This window comes from Opisthocomus hoazin, chromosome 17 (assembly GCF_030867145.1).
Source record: "Opisthocomus hoazin isolate bOpiHoa1 chromosome 17, bOpiHoa1.hap1, whole genome shotgun sequence".
Taxonomy (NCBI): Eukaryota; Metazoa; Chordata; class Aves; order Opisthocomiformes; family Opisthocomidae; genus Opisthocomus; species Opisthocomus hoazin.
In genome coordinates this window covers 4,186,066-4,198,956 of record NC_134430.1, presented here as the reverse complement: position 1 = coordinate 4,198,956, position 12,891 = coordinate 4,186,066, and the positions used below count along the sequence as shown (strand labels likewise).

General features: G+C 69.6%; 2 protein-coding genes and 1 long non-coding RNA gene across 3 annotated transcripts; 1 reads left to right on the top strand and 2 right to left on the bottom strand.

Annotated features, from left to right (window-relative positions):
* Positions 1 to 232: 232 nt before the first annotated feature.
* CNKSR1 (connector enhancer of kinase suppressor of Ras 1) lies at positions 233 to 8,065 on the bottom strand. Its single transcript, XM_075438105.1, is given in 21 exon segments — positions 233 to 787; positions 874 to 1,055; positions 1,292 to 1,406; positions 1,499 to 1,563; positions 1,810 to 1,883; positions 1,970 to 2,041; positions 2,796 to 2,869; positions 2,951 to 3,123; positions 3,226 to 3,256; positions 3,530 to 3,708; positions 3,794 to 3,927; positions 4,373 to 4,458; positions 4,613 to 4,732; positions 5,375 to 5,443; positions 5,845 to 5,930; positions 5,933 to 6,227; positions 6,322 to 6,363; positions 6,487 to 6,571; positions 6,656 to 6,846; positions 7,508 to 7,665; positions 8,014 to 8,065. Coding segments are annotated over 21 exon segments (2,484 nt in total). The 3' UTR covers positions 233 to 586.
* LOC142363455 (uncharacterized) lies at positions 5,582 to 10,038 on the top strand. Its single transcript, XR_012765749.1, has 3 exons — positions 5,582 to 5,720; positions 6,331 to 8,370; positions 8,483 to 10,038. It is a non-coding gene; the product is annotated as an uncharacterized LOC142363455 (long non-coding RNA).
* Positions 10,039 to 10,778: 740 nt separating this feature from the next.
* On the bottom strand, positions 10,779 to 12,661 carry ZNF593 (zinc finger protein 593). Its single transcript, XM_075437966.1, has 3 exons — positions 12,438 to 12,661; positions 11,439 to 11,501; positions 10,779 to 11,250 (listed from the first exon to the last, which is right to left on the bottom strand). The coding sequence occupies exons 1-3, from the start codon at positions 12,632 to 12,634 to the stop codon at positions 11,109 to 11,111; spliced, it is 402 nt and encodes a 133-aa protein (XP_075294081.1). The 5' UTR covers positions 12,635 to 12,661; the 3' UTR covers positions 10,779 to 11,108.
* Positions 12,662 to 12,891: the final 230 nt, after the last annotated feature.

Here is a 12,891-nt window from a genome sequence, read left to right as displayed (position 1 = left end):
TTCCCCGCTTCATCGCCCTCCCTGGCCTCGCAGCACTACGGAGCGCGTCCCTGTCCCCCCACCCCACGGGTGGGTGCCATCGCACCCGAGCTGGGCTGGCACAGCCCATGGGGAGAGGAGAGCAGGGCACAGAAGGATGCCACAACCCGTCGGGGATGGTGGCACACGGCACGGGTAGGGGCTGGCTGTCACTGCAGGGATATTTCCAAGAAAAAACCACAATTAGCCCTCGTCGACACAGTTTTATTTACAGCAGAAGAGACCCTGGCCGGGATGGCTGGCGACAACAGACTGGTGTGTGCGGCGGGGGCACGTTCCTCCAGGAAAAAGCCCCCATTACCAACGTGCAGCCAAGGCAAAATGTCCTTAAAAAAGCAAGACGGTCACTGCAACGTCCCACCCCAGGGAGGGGGGATGTAGCAGAAGCCACTTCTCCTGTGGCAAGTCCATGCTGGGGGCTGAGCCTTCAAAAATGTCATCAATCCCCTGATGCACACCCCCAGCGCGGGCAGAGTGCCCGCTTTGCTCCTGCAGCACTGTGATTTTTATCGGCAACGATTCATGCCAGAGAGGTCCCGGAGGGGTGTCAGGGTTCAGCTGCCTCTTCGGGGGATCTGTGCTCGGCCCCAAGCCCCCTGTCGCCGTCCTGGCCCTGCTGCCGTGCCCACCACTCCCGCAGCTCCTGGTACAGCTCCTGGTGCTCTTCCTTCCAGTGCGTGAACTTCTCCGAGGTGAGCGCAGCATCGCTGAGCAGCTGCTCCAGGGCCTGCAGCTCCGCCAGCTTCGCCTGGCGAGAGGAAGGGCACCTTTTGGGGTGGCTGCCCACAGGCAGGGGGTTTTGGGGGGGGGGGTCAGGGGGCTGCGGGCTCCCACCTTGAGCGTGCTCTGTAGGGCTCGCACCGCGTGCACCTTCTCGTTGATGTGGGGGTTCTTGTTGCGCCGGATGAAGGACTTGCGGCACTGCTCCTGCGTCAGGAACCGCTGCCGCCCGATGAGGGACACCCCGCCCTGCTTCAGGCACTGCATCAGGCACTCAAGATCCTCCCCGGTGGGGTCTGGCGAGGGGAGGGGGCACTGTAGCACGGGGGCAGCCCCGAAACCCCATGGGGCTGCCCCCCAAAACGGTCCCCTGCCCCGAGAGCATCCCGAGACAGCATGTGGTCCACACTCAAATACATCCAGACTCATTACCCACCCCGGCACACACACACGCAAAAGGGTGGCCCTAACGTTGACTAAAGGGTGCACACGAGGTGACAGGGTGACGGATGTCCCCCCCCGCAGCACCTACCCATGGGGGAGCAGGGCCGGGGGCTGCCCTGGGGGCTGCTGGCTGCGCTGCTGGGCTCGCCGCTGGCCAGGAAGAGCTGGGCTTTCTCCGGGGCGTTTTGCAGCCTCTTCTTTGGCTGGGGGAGAGACGTGGTGGGAGGTGAGACGAGGATCCTCCGTCCCCTCCCCGGAATGTCCCCTCCCCGGAATGTCCCCTCGGGCCACTCACCGAGTCGCATCCGTGCCTGGGGGATTCATCATCGGGATCCTCAGCTTCTGTCTCGCTGTAGCAGTCTGGAGGCCATGGGGGGAGCATGGAAGCCCCAGGTGGCCCCCCCAGCCCTCCCCAGGGCTGAGCATCACCCCAGCCCTCCTCTCAGGGAGCATTTCTCACATTTCCCCCAACCACGGGCAAAGCTCCCAGCGGTCCCATGCAGGGGCCAGGCACGGCTGCCCCAGCGGGATCCCCGGCTCCCTGCAGGGTCCCCATCTCCCGCAGGGGAACCAACCCCACCTCCCACCCCGGGAAGAGCCCGTTACCTTCCTCCCTGTCCGGGACCGGCTGGTGGGCCTGCGTGTACTTCGTTTTGGCTGTTATCAGGTGACTGACCCACCTGGGGAAAGAAAGGACAGACAGACGGACAGAGGGTCACAGCCAGCCCGGTGCGGTGGGACCGGCACTGGCTGTCGCGTTACTCACATGCTCAAATCAGCCAGCGTTTCTGCGGCGAAGACGAAGGGCTTGTACCTCTGATGGGAGAGCTGGAACACACTGGAGGAGGACAAGCCTTTGCTGCTGGGGCTCCCAGCACCAGAGCCAGCCCCGAGCCCCTGTCCAGGCTCCCCTGCGCTGCAGACCCCCCCCGTCCTGACCCAGCCCAGGGGCTTGGGCTTTTCCCTGGCATCGGAGATGCTCTGGTCCTCAGCCCCGGCCCAGATAACACCAGCAGCACAATGCTCATCTTGCTCAAAGCGTGGGCTCCCGTATTGCAAGAACAGAGGTCCTGCCAGCACTGCAGGGATTCCACCAGCCCATGGGGACCTCACCAGCACTGCAGGGACCCCACAAGCCCATGGGGACCTCACCAGCCTTGTTGGGACCCCACCAGCACTGCAGGGACCCCACCAGCCTTGTAGGGATCCCACCAGCACTGCAGGGACCCCAACGGCCTTGTGGGGATCCCACCAGCCCCATGGGGACCCCACCAGCACTGCAGGAACCCCACCAACCTTGTGGGGATCCCACCAGCCCGTGGGGATCCCACGAGCCCATGGGGATCCCCAGAGGTCCCTGATTCTGTGACCCCACCACCTCATGGGGACCCCACCAGCCTTGTGGGGATCCTACCAGCCCCATGGGGATCCCATCAGCTCCATGGGGATCCCATCAGCTCCACGGGGATCCCACCACCACCGCAGGGATGTGCAGGTGGTACCCAGCAGGGCTCAGTGGCACGTGCCCTGGGGACAGCATCCTCCCCTCCACCACCAGCTGGCAGATCCACGGCGAGACAGACCCAACTCACTATTTCTTCTTCTGCTCCCTTGTGCTCTCCAGGTCGTAGGTGGCCACATTGATGAGACCTGCAGCCTTCTCATCCTGCAAGGGAGACGCAGCCATGTTCACCACCCGCCTCGGTACCGCAGGCGGGGATCGAGGACACCCAGCATCCCCACTCACGTTGGGGTGGTGGTACCAGTAGAGCGTGTGGCCCTTCAGCACAAACCAGCACCGCTTCCACTTCTGGGCCATGAAGCCCACGTGGTCCTTCTTCTTCAGGAGCCAGCCATCGCAGTCCACCCGGCCCAGGTCCCGGCACGAGACCCGCCGGCGGCTCAACCTGGTCGCCACTCCTGCCAGCCGCAGCGATGGCGGGGGGGGTCAAGAGCAGGGAAGGGGGAGTGATGGGGAGAGCCTGGGAGACCCCCCCCCAGCCCCGGCAGGGTCCCGCTCACCTTTCAGTCTGCGGCCGGTCTGGGGGCTGCTCTGGACGGGCAGAGACGAGCGGTTAGGGACGATGCAGGGGGGGGGCGAAGGCAGCACAGCATTGCCAAGCTTCCCCCCCCCAAGCAGCACCCACAGCCCCTTAGGGACCCCCGACTCGCACACCCCACAGCAGCGAGCTTGGAGGGGAACCCACCCCAGGGATGGGTGTTTTGCCCCTCACCTCAGGCAGGACATGAAATCCCACGTGTCCCCCACTGATGTCCCCCCAGGGCCCCCCCCGAGGCTCAGCGCTCCTCTCCCACCAGCTCTCACCTCCCTCGGGAGCTGGCTGGGCTCTGCACCCCCAGCCCCCGTGGTGGGGGCTCCCGTGGGGCTGAGCTCCGCAGTGCAGGGTCCGGCGGCAGCGAAGACGCCCGGGGAGCGTGGGGTGCCTGGCGGGGTGCCCCCCTCCCACGCCTCTTCCTCCTCCTCCTCCTCCTCCTCCACAGGACCTGCAAACAGCAAGCAGGGCTGCAGCCTCCCGTCCTGGGGCAGAAACCGCTCCGTCCCCCCAAACCCCCTCCGCTCCCCCCCTACCTTGGCCGGGCAGCCCCGGCAGCTCCCCCACGGCCACCCCGGGCAGCCTCAAGTCCCGCTCGTCCTCTCCGTCCTCTTCGTCGGTGACGGGGTCTGCCGCCGAGTCTGGCCCCGAGTCCAAGTCGGCAGCAGCGCTGGGGGAAGAGGGATCCCTGAGCCCAAAACTCCCTTGACCGCTGTGGGGGTCCCGCTGCCGGGCTCCGGCCGGCCCCGCACTCGCTTGGGGCACCCGCGGTTCTCCCTGCCCCAGGACGAGTGCCCGGTGGGGTCCGAGCCCAGCCCGCCTGCGCTGCCACCGGCTCTGCGCACGCCTTCCCATTCCGGGAGAGAAGGGTCATGTCTAAATATAGTTTCCACCCCATTAAAACGTTACCAAGTGAAAGAACTACAAACACAACCACTTTTTTTTTCATTCTTTAAGACTGCTGGCAGCTTCCCGGGCTGATGGCAGGCGGCTGCCGCGCTGCCGGCACCTCTTCGCCCAGGAAGAGCTGTGAAGGGGCCTCAGGTGCACCCAAACGCCTCTGCACCGGCCGGACAGGGGGTGTCGGGGTGTCAGAGGACGGGGACGGGGCTCACCTGGAGGTCAGGGACACGGGGCTGCCCGGGCACTCGCTGCTCCTGGGGCCGGGGGGATCTGCAGCGTCTGAAAACGCTCCCGGGAGCTGCGGATGGAGCAGCAGGACCAGCTCGCATCTCACCACGGTCCCCCAGAGCTTCAGGGACCATCAGCGCGGTGGGAGATGCCCGGCTCTGAGCATCCCTGCCCGGTTCCCAGTGAGGCACCGGGGCTGTACTGGGAGCACTGGGATCACCCACCTGCTGCCTGGGAGAGGGGGACGAGCTGGGCAGGTCGAGGGGGATCTTCTTCAGCACCAGTGTCACCCCGCTCGCCTTCTCCAGCAGCTTCTTCACCAAGTTGACGCGTGTCCAGCCCACCTGCCCCACACCCTGGTGAGCCATGGCCCCAGCCCTGTGCACCCTCCCGGCCCCATGGCCCCCGCATCCCCAAAACCCTCCCCAGCTGCAGGTCCTGCGTCCCCCACACCCTCCCCGGCCACAGACCCCACAGATCTCCCCGGCCGTGGGTCCTGCGTGCTGCACATTTCCCCAGCCACAGCTCCCAGGTCCCCCAAATCCTCCTCTGCCGTGGCTCCTGCACCCCCCAGGCACCCCCAGCAGTGGCTCCTGCGTCCCCCAGGCCTGTCCCAGCCACGGCTCCTGCATTCTGCAGATCACAGCTCCCATGTCCTCCCCAAATCCTGCCAGCTGCAGGTGTCACATCCCCCCAAATCCTCCCCGTGTCACCCCAAACCCTCCCAGCTGCAGCTCCCATGTCCCCCCAAATCCCCATGTCCCCCAAATCCTCTCAGCTGCAGCTCCCATGTCCCCTCATAACCTCCCAGCTGCAGCTCCCATGTCCCCCCAAATCTTCCCTGTGTCCCCCCAAATCCTCCCAGCTGCAGGTCCCGCATCCCGCCAAGTCCCCCCCATGTCCCCCCACATCGTCCCAGCCCTGCAGCTCCCTGTCCACGGCTTCACTGCCGCACCGCCCTCGAGCCCCCGTCCTCCCTGACTCACCACGACCTGCTCATTGACCTGCACGATCTCGTCTCCGGGCAGGATGCGGCCCCCGTGGGCAGCCAGCGCCTGGGGCAGAGGCAGGGTGGGAGTGGGGTGCCCACCCCCAGGCGCTCCCCCCCCAGCTAATCCCAGCTCAGGAGCTCTCCCGGCTGGGGAGAACCGGGAGGGGTTAACCATTAACCAGCAGCCTGACCTTGCGGAGCGGCTGGTGGGATCGGGGTGCAGAGGGGGGCTCCCACCATGGCCCAGGCTGTGCTCACTCATGAGACGAGTTGCACAGTCTCAGCTGCAGGCAGCCACCCCCAGCTCTGGGTCAGGGGGGTGCAGATTCGGGCCCTAAGAGGTTCGTGGGCTCTGGGCGGATGGGTGGAAGCTGGGACGGGCGGTATTCCCCATGGCGGGCGCTAAAAGGGGGTGACTGGGGGCCAGGGTGGCAAGGCGGGGGTGACAGACTGGGACCCACTCACCTCCGAGGTGGCTGCGGACACGAAGTGCAGGCGGGAGCTGGTGGAGGTGATCTCGAGGCCCTGGGGGGGACGGGAGGGAGGTGTGAGAGGGGTCCTGGGGGGTCCTGGGGCAGTGGGGGGCACCGGGGACTCACCAGCGGGGCGGTGGGGAGCGGTGGGGTTCTCCCCAGCGGGTCAGAAGGCAGTGTTGGGGTGTCAGGGGATGCTGGGGGGCTCCGCCGCGGGCTGGGGGGCAGCGTCGGGGTGTCGGGGGACATCGGGGGGCTGCCCCGCGGGCCGGGGGTCAGCGTCAGCCCCACGCGCTGCAGCACAGCCCTGCGGTCGAGCAGCGCTGGGGGGCTGCAGCCCACGATGCTCTCGCAGATGCCCACGATGTGCTGGCACTGCGGGTGACAGCGGGGGGCTGAGGGGGACCCTGGCAGCACCCTCCCCCCCCCCCCCCCCATGCCCGCCAGCCCCTCCTCACCCAGCACTTACGATCCGCAGGATCCGGCCGTCCCTCTCGGCCCCTGGGCAGTCCTGGGGGGACAAGATGTGGGGCTGAGCAGAGCTTTGGGGGACGGGAGAGCGGGCGGCCAGCTCCCCCCGACACCGTGCCCGTCACCGTGGCCTTGGGGCAGCGCAGCCGCCCTGGGCACCCACCGCCTGCAGCGTCTCTGCCAGCTGGGCGCAGAGCGGGATGATGTCCCGGCTGGCCGAGAAGTCGTTCAGGGTGGAGAAGAGGTACCTGGGGGGGGGGGAGAGGGCAGAGAGCTCAGCCGCAGGTGCGAGGGGCACCCAGCACCCATGGGTGCCCTCACCCACCCCGGACCTGTTGAGCCAGGAGAAAAGCCCCTTGGCAGCCTCGACCAGGTCGACGACGCGGGCCAGGAGAGTGAGGGGGGGCGGCCGGGGGGCAGCCCCCACCGGCGGCCCCCCCAGCACCAGGCTCTGGGTGCCCTGAGCCAGCTCCCGCAGCCTCTCCGTCAGCGTCCGCAGGCTGGTGGTCGCCAGCCCCGCATCCTGGGGGAAGGGAAACAGGGTCATCGGGGGACGGGAGGGCAGTGGGGGTCTCTGGGGTGCCCCCACATCCCCATCTTCACCCAGCTCAGGGTGCCCCGAATCCCACCTCTACCCAGTTCAGAGTGCCCTCATGTCTCATCCCCCCCCATTCATGCAGCTCAGGGTGCCCCTGCATGCCCCCTCCACCCAGCCCAGGGTGCCCCTAAATCCCACCTTCACCCAGTCTAGGCTGCCCTCACGCCCCCCCCCCCATCCAGACCAGGGTGCCCCTGCGTGTCCCCTCAACCCAGCCCAGGGTGTCCCTATGTCCCCCATCCATGCAGCCCAGAGTGCTCCTGTGCCCCCCCTCCACCTAACCCAGGGTGACCCCAAATCCCACCTCCACCCACTCCAGGCTGCCCTCAAATCCCACCTCCACCCAGCTCAGGGTGCCCTCACATTGTGTCCCCCCCCCCCCCCAGACCAAGATGCCCCCAAATCCCACCTACACCCAGCCCAGGGTGCTCCTGTGTGTCCCCTCCAACCAGCTCAGGGTGCCCCTGCATCCCCCCCCAACCCAGCCCAGGGTGTCCCCATGGCATCCCACCCCATCCACCCAGCTCAGGGTGATGCCCATGTCCCCCCTATGGCCGCGGGACCCCCCATGGGTGCCGGTGCTCACCAGGGCGCGGAGCTGCTCCACGGCCTCCAGCAGCAGCTCCTGGTGCCCCAGGGGCCGCACGCCCAGCGCCTCCAGGCCCCCCGCCGACAGCCCCAGCAGGTCGGGCCCCGCCAGCCCCCAGCTCTCGAAGGGGTACCCCTGCACCGCCGCGTCCAGCCCTGCCACCGCCCTGCCCTCACGCCAGCCGCACGACTGGGGGGGGGTCCGGCACCCCCGCCCCTGTCCCCCGGCTCGGTGACGCATGACGGCTCTCTCCGTGCAACGAGTTTGCCCGGTCTCAGCTCAGATGGCGGCCAGACCCCCGCCGTACCCCAACTCCATAGATCTCCAGTGCCCCCCCCCCAGGGACAAGGGGTGAGGGATGGGAAAGGGCTGCCCCCCCCCAGCCACACCAGGCCACCCTTGCGTCCCCACGCCGGTGACAGCCCCCCGCAGCCCCCCACCCCAGGGCCAGCAGTGGGGTCCCCCCCGGGTTGGGGGGCAGCCGGGGCGCGGGGGGGCCTCACCTCGGAGCCAGGCGGCCGCCCGAGCAGGGCCCCACGCGCCCACGGGCTCCATGGCGGCCATGCCGGAACCGCCGGCGGGAGCGGCCGCTCACCTGCGCCAGGGACGGGCAGCCCCATTGGCGCACCCGCGTGCCGCTCACTGCGGCCCAGTGCAGCCCAGTACAGCCCAGTACGGCCCCGCAGGGCGAGGCCCCGCGACACACCCCGGTGATTCACGGGCCAGACGGTGACGCATGGCTGCCGAAACCAACCCCCCCCCCGGGGGTCCCCCCGCCAGCCACCGCACGCAGCGAGGGCTGAGCCCCGACAGAACTCACGACACCAGTGGTCATCCCGCAGGAACCCTGTGGGCACGAGGTCTGACCCCACAGACCCCCACGAGAGCCTGGGGGCAGCCCCCTCCCCACCACCTGGGGATTTTGGGGGTGGTCACCCCCTCCCCTCGCCATTCCCACCCCTTCATTTGCAGGTGGGGAAACTGAGGCAGAGGGGCCCCCCATGCGCAGGCCTGTGGAAGGGTTACTCCTGCGAAGCCCGGCTCTCCCATCCCCCCAGACCCCCCAAATCCCCCCCCGCCAGTGCCTTGGCGCCCGTCCCCCCCCCGCCCCGGCGTGTGCGCTTGGGGGAGCAGCGGGCGCTGATCGCGGCTGACAGCTGCTCAGCGCTCGCCTGGTGCGTGCCGCCCTTCCCGAGGGGGCCGCGGGGACGGCGGGCGGGCGACAGGCGCAGACCCCCCCTCTCCGTGGTCAGAGCGGGGGTCTCAGGATTTGGGGGGGGGGGGCCCAGCTCCGCTGCTGCTGCTGCTCCGCGGGGCCTGATCCTGCCGCTCCCTGCCGCGCCATGGTCATCCGCCCCAGACGCTTAACCCCGGGGTACTTCCGTCTGCTCCAGGTAAGGGGCGAGGGGGTCGGGGGGAGCCTGTGGGGACCCCCGGGACCCTGCCCGTGCTGCCCGCCAGGCCTGCCGGCCACGGGAGCCGTGCTCGGCCGTACCCTGGCTCCATGCTGGCAGCGCGGGTGCTGCTGGTGGAGCCCCCCAACACCGCACGGGGGACCCCAAAGCACCCCTGGACACCCCGGGGGGGCCATAGAGCTGCCCCCCGCGCTCCTACATCCCACCCTGGAATGGCAGGGACGGTCAGGGCACGGCCTCGGGTCCCCCGACCTGGGGGCTTGGGGACTGGCGGCGCTCCCCTCTCCTCTCCTCTCTCCCCCTGCAGATGCAGCTGGCGGCGGGGCGGGGGGCCGAGCCGGGGGGGCGGCTGCTGACCCCCCTGGCCCTGCTGCTGGCGGCCGCCGGGCTCTGCCTCTCCTTCTACAGCGTCCGGAGGATGGCCGGCCCCACCAAGGCCCCCCCACAGCCGTGAGGAGGGGGCCATGGGGCCGGTGCCCGTGGGGTGCCGGGGGTCCCCCTCCACCCACTGGCCCCCGCTTGAGCGGAGCTGCCGGATGCGGATCCTTTCCAGCCCATCTGCGCCACGTCCAGCCCTTGCCGCCATGCCAGGGCGATGGGCCGGAGACACGCGCCTCTGTCCCCCCGGGTCCGTCCCTGCTTTTGGGACCCGGCTCAGCGATCGGGATGGAGAATCGAGGAGCGACCTCCCAGCTCCAGAGCCACCGCAAGACACCAGGACCCGGCCACAGCAAGAACGGAGCCTGAACGGACAGACGGACGGATGGCGGAGCCGGCTGCTGCATCCCTCTCCATCTCCCCCACAAGCAGAGGGGCTCGGGGGGTCCCCTTGCACCCCACTGCAGCCCCCCTGTCCCTGCGGGGACCGTGCGGCGGCCGCAGCCAGCCCAGCCTTGTGGAAAGGAGGTCAGCGCCGCTGCGTAACGCGGCGGGGAGGGCTGGGGCCAGGCCGGCCTCTGCAGCAGCGGGGAGGGGGGAGACGGGCCCCCAGGGTCCGTGCTGCGGCCCCCGAGCAGGCGCATCCCACTGGGTTGGGGTCTGCAACCTTCCCGACCCCCCCGCACCCACCGAAGCCCCCCCAGAGCCGCCCCTAGTGAGATGCTAACAGGTAGATCTAGCCGCCTCCGTCCCCCTGGGGTCGGGGGGCACGGATCCGGGCAGGCTGCGTGGAAATAAACCCTTCCCTGCCGAGCACGGCCGCCTCGTCACGCTGCCTTTCTGCGGCTCCAGCCCGGGGGTTTCGCTGCCCGGGCCGCACCGGCGAGACCCCCTCCGCAGGCATCGGCAGCAGCGGGTGGTGGCATTGTCACACCGCGTCCCCCAGGGGCAGGGGCACCGGCGGGGCCGCAGCAGCATCAGGCCACCGGACACGAGGCGGGGAGGCTGACCGCGCCACGCACGCAGCCCCAGCCCTCGGCGAAGGTGAAATCACTCGCAGGCGTCGCGTTTTAGCAGACCAGAGCCTCAGAGCGTCCCTCCCGGGGGGACACCAGCACCCCCCTCTCCAGACCCAAACGGGCAGGGCCAGCACCACCACAAGCTTCACGCTGCAGACCCGAGTGCTTGACAAAACTCATTCAATTACTATTTCCCCCCCAAAAAAAAGCAGCCTTGTATCTGCTACGGATCGGCTGGGAACCCGCTGCCAAGAGGGCAAAGCGGAGGGAGCTTTGCCACCCTGCCGGGGTGGGAGTTCCGTCACCAAGCTGTTCCTCCGGGCCGGCACCGACGCTGGCGATATTTCCCTCCGCACGAGGGGAAGAGCAGAAGGCCGAGAGGCCGCCCTGCACCCCAAGGTGGGCACCCAGCCGGGGCCTGGGCCACGCTCACAGAGAGCTCTCAACGCTGCCAGCCTGGTGGTTGATGTATTTTAATGACCGAGTCGCCGGGGTAACCTCCGACCCGAGGAGAGAGGCTTCAAACCTCTCTCAAAGCAAAGAGACGAGCGTCCAGTCACGCCAGGGCTTCGGGAACAAGCAGCTTGGCCCTTCCCCGAGGAGGACGACACGCAGCGAGGGCACCCGGGGCCTCGCTGGCTCCTTCTCCTCGTCAGCGCTCCAGCGAGGCGGGCTGCCGGAGGAGCCGCGCGTTCGCTCGCGGGCAGGCTGCGCCGGGCACGTTTTTCCTCACAAAGCTGTGGAAAAAGACGCCCTCACGGAGCCGCCCGGCCCCTCAGTCCACGCTCAGCTGGCGGCCTCCATCTCCACGGCTTCCTCCAGCGGCTGGGTCTGCACGTCCACCTTCGGCGGGGGGATGTAGGAGCCCATCCCGGCGGCACGCTCGGCCTCCTCCTGCGTGTACGGGGCCTCGCGCAGCTGCTTCAGCCTGCGGGGAGGCGGAGGGGAGGCCGGACGCCTGCCGCCCCAGCTCCTCGGAGCACGACCGGCCTGGAGCTGACACCGCGACCTGGCCCCCCGCAACCACAGAGGCCGGGGTGGGGGGCTGCCGCCTGCTCCGAGGCAGGGCGCGGGCCCACGGGGCAGCTCGGGGCCCCGCTCAGGCCCCCCCCTTACCTCTTCTTGTGCACCTTGGACCTGAAGTGCTCCTTCATGCTGGTCAGGTCCACGAAGTAGCGCCTGGGGGGCGGGAAGGGGCGGGGGGTCAGGGGGCTGGGGAGTGTCCTACCAAGGGGCCAGGGTGTCCCCCACCCATCCCTGGGGCTGATCCCCCACAGCCCAGGGTCCCTCCCGGGACCAGAATGGGGCCTCCAGGGGTTAAAGCCCCCCTTACCAGGACCAGACCCCCCCCCAGGGGCAAGGGACCCCCCACCGGCACCAGGAAAGCCCCCTCCAGGGCCTAGGGACCCCCTGCCTGGGATCAGGACAACCCCCCCAGGGGCTAGCGACCCCTCCCAGGGGCCAAGGACCACCCCCCCCGGGCACCAGGACAACCCCCCCAGGGGACAGGGACCCCCCCGCGACCAGAACAAACCCCCCAGGAGCCAGGGACCCACCCCGGGACCAAGAACCCCCCCCCAAGGGCCACAGAACCTCCCCTGGCACCAGGAAACCCCCCCAGGGGCTAGGGATCCCCCTTGGGACCAGGACAACTGAGGCCAGGGACCCACCCCCGAACAGGATACCACCCACTAGGGGTCAGGGTCTCCCCCCTCGGGACCAGGACAACCCCCCCAGGGGCCAGGGACCCCCCTGGACCAGGAACCCCCGCCCCAGGGGCCAGGAAACGCCCCCGGGACGAGGACAACTGAAGTCAGGGACCCCCCCCGCCCGACCAGGATACCCCCCACTAGGGGCCACGGACTCCCCTCCCGGGACCAGAAACTCCCCTGGACCAGGAAACCCCCCCAGAGCCAGGGACACCCCCCCCCCGGGACCAGGAAAACCGAGGCCAGGGTCCCCCCCCGGCACCAGGAATACCCCTCCCCCCAGGGGCCAGGGACCCCCCAGCACCAGGGCAAGCCCCCCCCCCCGGGTCAGACCCCTCCTCCCCACACCCCCGCGGCCGGGACCCCCCCCCCCCCTCCCGGTGCGGGGACCCCCCCGCCGACGCACGCGCAGTGCAGGCAGTAGAACTGGGCGCAGCCCGGCAGGTCGGGGTCGGGCTCCTGGCGCAGCAGCCGGGCGGCGTTCTCGGGCCGCAGGTCCCCGTGGATCTCGTCCAGGTCGCGCCGGCGCCGCTTCGCCTTCCACTGCCGGGCCAGCGAGTGCGCCCGGTGCGCGCCGGTGCGGCGGCCATTGCGCGGCGACATGGCGGTCGCACGCCGACACGGCCTCCGCAGTGCGCAGGCGCAGACGGCTGCAAGCCCCGCCCCGCGCCGCCCCGCCCCGCTCACGAAGCGGCGGGCTCCGCCCCACCAGGCGGCAGACCCGACGTTGCGCCTAGAGGCCACGCCCACGAGGCTGGAGACCACGCCCTCGGAGCGACAGGCCGCGCCCTCTGGCGGCTGGCCACGCCCCCAGGCTGAGCCCCACCGCGTGCCCGGTCCCGCGTCTCCCGGAGCCGGTG